Source organism: Maylandia zebra, linkage group LG10 (assembly GCF_041146795.1).
Source record: "Maylandia zebra isolate NMK-2024a linkage group LG10, Mzebra_GT3a, whole genome shotgun sequence".
Lineage (NCBI taxonomy): Eukaryota > Metazoa > Chordata > Actinopteri > Cichliformes > Cichlidae > Maylandia > Maylandia zebra.
In genome coordinates this window covers 28,108,847-28,114,846 of record NC_135176.1, presented here as the reverse complement: position 1 = coordinate 28,114,846, position 6,000 = coordinate 28,108,847, and the positions used below count along the sequence as shown (strand labels likewise).

The window sequence follows — 6,000 nt, the reverse complement described above, 5'->3', positions numbered from 1 at the left end:
TTCGCTGCAGTGTTTTCTGCGCCCTGGGGCCACAGTGTTTTCAACGGGACTCAACTTACTACTTGCTGGACTCGCCATGGCCGCTTGAGCCTGTTGAAATATTCTTCTTCCGTTATCATTTGGTCGTAGCGTTTGGATAGACTTTTTTTTCAGACATACTTTCGCCTTCTCTTTCGTAGTTTTTATGTCAAGGAACAAGGATGCAGCCTCCGCCGAGAAAGGTGAGTTTTTGCCGTTGTAGCCCCCTGAGCTAACGTTACTTCGACGGACTGGTGCATATTTAATGGTTGGAAATTTATGCTTTGTTGCTCTTCGCCCGGTTTAAATGAAGAAACTCCCCTTTTATTCTCCAAATATGTCCTTGTTTGTTTGCTTATACGTCGATTTTGCTTTCATTACCTCTATAAATACCACCACAAGAGGAAAACTTATTTTAAAAGACTCCCATGTGCCACTTTTTTAAGGGAGAATAGCCCCGTTAACGTGCCCCGTTCCCTCTCGAACGGAGAAAGAGTCCTACTAAAGTGACAGCTAAAATTAATAAATGCATCCGCAAAAGTGCGCACATCTTAGAAAAAGTTTATTTTGTTTAAATAAATAATATTACGGAGATTTTGTTTTACATCGGCTCAAAACTGATCCAGCTAAGCAACGCTTAAGTTCAAGTAAATGCCACTTTGGCTCCCTCCTGTCCCGCTGCCACCCGCTAGTTAAGAGGAGCAGAGTTGGGGGGGTGAAAAGCTGGAAGAAGGTCCTCATTTTATCCAACGCAGATACAAGTTGTGCTTTTATGTGTGCCGATTTTAAGAGGAGGACTAACCTTATTGTAAAACTTACAAGTCAAGTTAAGAACTGTGATGCAAATATTCCTGTAGCTCCGGGAGAGTCAGTTGACAGATACTAGTACGGAGTTTTGTGGAATTTTTTTCTCTCTAACAAAAAGTCTGTGTGCGGAAGAAAAGCACTCGTTGGCTTAAAATGGTGTATTTAAAGCTTAAAACAGCTCAGTAGGTGTTAAAGTATAGATTAGTTCTAAGTGTTTTATTACAGAAATAAGCATGAAAGCAAACAAATCTCTGCAAAGTCGGCCTCTATGCGAAAAAATGTTCTTGTGGGATCATATTTCAATAACAAGACTCAACAGCAGGGCAGTTTTTTTAACCACAGGACATTTTGTAAATATAAAGCTGTTAGGTTTTGGTTAATTTTTGTTTTGTATTTGGAGCTTTATGGAGCGTTTAAAGATTTTTTTTAATGTGTTTGGACATTTTGCATGACCCCCATGAAGGGTGATGTAATTGTAAAAATCTGTGTTTTTCCTGCTGATGCCCTAGGGAAAAACTTTTTAACTGTTACACAAGCAGTCCGTTTAACATACTGATAGCTTGAAAATATAATTTACAGTGGCAGCAGTGTTGATTATTTTGGATTTTTTCTATGTTTTTGCAAATTGTTTATTAAGGTAAAGCATCTTTGACGACTTTTTATCTAGTTTATGTTATTTTAGCTGAGGTTCCTGGCCTCTGTACTCGCTCATGAAGGAATAAAGGCACTGCCTGCTCTCCCTTTTATTGTACTTAATAGTTTCGCGCCCAAGGATCAACCTAAAGATACTGAATCATATCTGTAAGAAGATATTAATTAATAACAATGATTTATTCTCACACAGCCACAAAATGTATAATAAAACAAATTTAATTCTGCTTGTAATTGTGTTATTAGCAGATTGTTTTGACATTTTTGGACAAACAAGACACTAATGAGGCTTTGCTTTCTATCTTGTGTTCCTTGGACTCTTAGTTAGCTAAAAGTTTATCTAAAGAATTATCTTAGACTAAAGACACAACATTGATTTCTTTATTGATCAGTACGCTACCTTTGTGTGGTACTTTGGTCCATAAAGCATTAAAAAAATCAAAAATATCCATCAGAAATGCCTTAAAGCATACATTGTATCATTAGATTGCTTATTTTATTCTCTCTTTGCTCGCAGACTAAACAAAAATAGATCATCAGAATATCTGATTGCTTTTCGGCCTGATGACTGGAATAGTTAACTAATTTCTCCACCTTTTACTAGCTCTCAGTAAGTCATTTCTTTATAATTAAATTGCAAGATGTGTTAAGCATCGTGTTATTAAACTTACTTATGATATTTTCAGTTATTTGTTTTTGTTATAAAATGAAAACGGGGTGATGGATCGTGTGAATTATGTGGAATGGGAATGAAACACACTATATTTTGAGTTAAGAACATATATATTTTTCCTAAGATGTCAGCTAAATATCCAGAAGTGCACTGATGGTGAGAGGATGAAGTGGTTATTTTAAAATTTTGGTTTTTGCCTGTGTTTCAGAAGCTTGGAAAACACATCAGATTCGACATGGCCAGGCTTTATTATGCATTATCTGGTTCGACAAAACCGACACCCCTGGCCGAAAGTAATTGGCGTCACAATGGTGGTTTAACTTTCTCCACCTACATCAGTCAAACATTATCAGAGGAGCTGGTGATAGGGATCTAAGACAATACGCCACAAAAAAATAAAGCTGTAATGAATCAGGAAAGAAATGTTGCACAAATGTGTCCAGCTGTGTAAAATAGACCTGCAGCAGATTAGAACCAAGCATGAAAACATTCATTTTCTGCATAACCAAGTGGATGCATGCAGATTCCAGTGACTGTGCGATACATTTTTATGCTGCAACTTTACAGAACTGCATTCCTCCATGTGTTGTTAGTAAGATACAGCTCAACAGGTTGCATGCAGTCCTGCAACAGAGAATCTATAACACACTGAGAACATGCTGTAAGCTAAACACCCACCCCCAAAATAAAAAAAAAGGTTTTACACCAAAACTCTGAACATAACCTCTTACGGAGTAGGTTATGCTTTCAGTTGTCATGGTGACCTGGCCAGGTAAGAAGAGCTCTCCGAAAACGCTGACTTTAAGCAAACGTGTGTTGCTAACCCATTGATCTTGCTTCAGGTTTCTTGTTGTTGCTTTCTTGTATTTTGGCTGGGCATATTGTTTTGAACATCATACAATGTTAAAATAAAATGATCATATTTGATTTTTGATTTGTTTTGTTTTTTTAACAGATTTTCACTTTTGAGTTGTAATAAAAAAGTGGAAAATTGACCAAAATAATGAGACAAAACCTCTAAATCAGTTGATATTAATAAGTTCATTTCATATGTATTCATACGACAAGTTCAAAACACTCCTTGTGGTCAGTAATGAGACTCTTGGTCTTTTGATTCACATCCAATTAGAAACCCAGAGAGACCAATTCTCACCTGGTTGCAGGTACTGCTTGATAATGATGGTTATCACTTCCAGTAATGCCAATTATGAGCTAAGCTGAATCAGCTCATAATTAACTCATTCACTGCCATTGACGTCTATAGCCGTCAATTGCAGTGAATGAGTCAATGGGTTTAACTCATTCACTGCCAATGGCTGGCAGTGAATGAGTTAAGCTGAATCTACCCTCTAGAGGTGCTCCTGTTGTGATTGTGCAGGATGAAATCTCCTTGGTCTACCTGTATGAGGTTAAGAAGAAGAAGAAGACAGCTTTAAGGTGTTTCTAATTAGCCTTATTCTGTTCCCCTGTTCAGGTCCGGGTCACCCAGGAGTTGAAACACATTCATGCTGAGCAGATGAGCAGATTACAGATCAAACACCAGACAGAGTGTGACCTGCTCGAAGACCTGAGGTAAGCAAACACAGGTGCATCACAGGGTACCTATTAAATGCCAAGATGATTTTTCTGAAGAGGTAAAACAGTTTCAGACTGGTCCTCATATGCAAAGCTGTTCGTCTTCTAAAAGTAATTAGAGCATTTCCATGAACATGGCCATGAATCTTTTAATCTAGTAGCTGGAGATCAAGCATTAACCAAACACCTCATGCTCTTTTCCATCAACCTTAGAAACAGCACAAAAAATTCAGTAAACATGATCACAGCAAGTGACAGCACTCAGTTGAAAAAGAGGTATTTTATTATGTTTTGCTAATTGGAAGCTATTGCATTATTCACGAGAGAGCTGCTGCTGGGAACAGAGCTTCTAACATCCTTGCCTGAGTTTTGGGGTGTGTTTAAATTCCAGTATTTAAGGGTCAAAATCTTTGGTTTTGGTTGTAGCTTCTCCTCTGCTCTCTGCTCCATATTTCTCTATGAAAATGACAACAAAGGAGGGAAACTAAAAGACTCACTGCACTGAAATAAAATGAGTTTGTATGAAATAGTGAAATAGGAGTGTTTTGCACACACAGACTTTATTTGACCAGGCTGCTCAAGTATGTCTGGGGATATATAGTACCATATACTCAAAAAACACATCATTTTCTCACTGAAGAGTCTTGATATTTGAAACAAGGACACAGGTTTTCCTGCTATGTGTATCACAATTCATGGAGTTTATCTTAATTGTCCACCATGTGGATGATTCTCCAATTCATTTGTTCAACGTTGTTCAACGATGTGACCTTTCCCATCTCTTTTTTCCTTAACATCTGGCTCATTTGCTGTTATGGCACTCCTCAGGTCCTCAGCTTCTTAGCTGCTTCTCCAGCAGGTCTCCCATTCTTGCTCTACAGCTGGTATTGGTAGTCCGTCTTATGCCCTGAGATTCCTTCTACCACCACAAGTTCAAGCACTAAATTAAAAACACAAATTTGCATTGTATTTTTTTATTTTTCCTTATAGTTGTTCCTGGCACGCAGGATTGGTTAGTCAAAGCTGGTGTCTATAAGCATTAAAATTAGACTGTTTGTTGTTATGTTTGGACAAAGTGAAGCTTTGTGCTTAGCTAAGTTAGCAAACTTCTGGCTTCATGTACGGGCTACAGCAAAAACACATAACTGTAAGCCATTACTCAGTGCCGATTCAGGCATGTGCTGTTGTAAATATGTGAATGAATAAGTGTCCATAAAAAGTCAGTCAAAGCTCCTCAGAATCAGCAGATTTATTCTGAACAATGACCTTTTTGTGGGATGCAAGTTTTCTTTTTATACTATGAACATTTTAGAAATTACAGTCTCTTGAAGCACAGAGGGGTGGGCCAAAATGTGTTGCTTTTCTTATTTGCCTTTTTTTCATCTTTTTTGAGCCCTCAGAACACATTTAAGCACATTTTAGCTCTGCCAAAAGCTGCAACTAATTTAAATCAATTTATAGCCAAAGACTAGTTTTTGTTAATCTTCTCTTTCTTTTTTATTTAATCTCTTGATAATGGCACATTATCTACCTACAAAATGACAATATGATGTGATTTTATTCTGTAGTATCATTCTCATGTTTTCGTTTTACACACCTTAAAGTAGAAATTAAACCAATTATTTCTTCTTACGTTTTTCTGAGGCTATTTGAAGGTTGTTTTTCACTTTTTTAAAGAAACCAAATCCAAAAGTCAAAGTGGATTAGTCTATAAAACTGAGGATCGGGCCAAGTAAACAAATAGTGACACAGAGAGCTCTGTGTTCAGATGCGTAGGCATTTTAAAAGTTAAAAGCCAAAGGTTGTGGTTGTATCATGAGCCTTAGATTTGACAGCCTACTGGCTCCCCGCTTCCTGTCTGTGGTTGGTGGTGGAGATGTGGCCCTCCAAACAGCTGGAAGTCAAGGTCACAGAGAGCTGCCAGATGTTCTGACTACCCTGAACCATTCGCTCTGGGAGGGTGAGCAACTTTACTCAGCCAGGAACAATGTGAAACTCTGCTGGTACAGATTTTTTTAAGGGTCGCTCCTCAATCACTGACAAGAAATGATTCAGCAAACTTGAAATTACGTCTGGCTGTCAGCAAAAGCTCTGGTTGGGAAAATGGCAGGAAGTAAGTGTGGGGGTCAGTAGATAAAGGGAGCCTTGGAAATGCAGTGAAGAGGAAGAGAGGGAAGCTCCCAGGAAGTACAGCAGATTGTTTGGAGGCAGGGTGGAGCATGGAAGTCAAGTCTCGACATGTTTAACGACTTAATGATGATTTTGCTTCACTCGAA

The 6,000-nt window shown here is 38.1% G+C and overlaps 1 protein-coding gene across 1 annotated transcript in view; it reads left to right on the top strand.

Annotated features, from left to right (window-relative positions):
• LOC101467474 (F-BAR and double SH3 domains protein 2) overlaps nucleotides 1-6,000 on the top strand; it is a 45,103-nt gene continuing 39,103 nt past the window's right edge. The window contains exons 1-2 of the mRNA XM_014413641.4: nucleotides 1-221; nucleotides 3,624-3,721. Of these exons, the coding sequence (XP_014269127.1) occupies nucleotides 201-221; nucleotides 3,624-3,721 (119 nt within the window). The 5' untranslated portion in view covers nucleotides 1-200. The remainder of the gene's footprint in view (nucleotides 222-3,623; nucleotides 3,722-6,000) is intronic.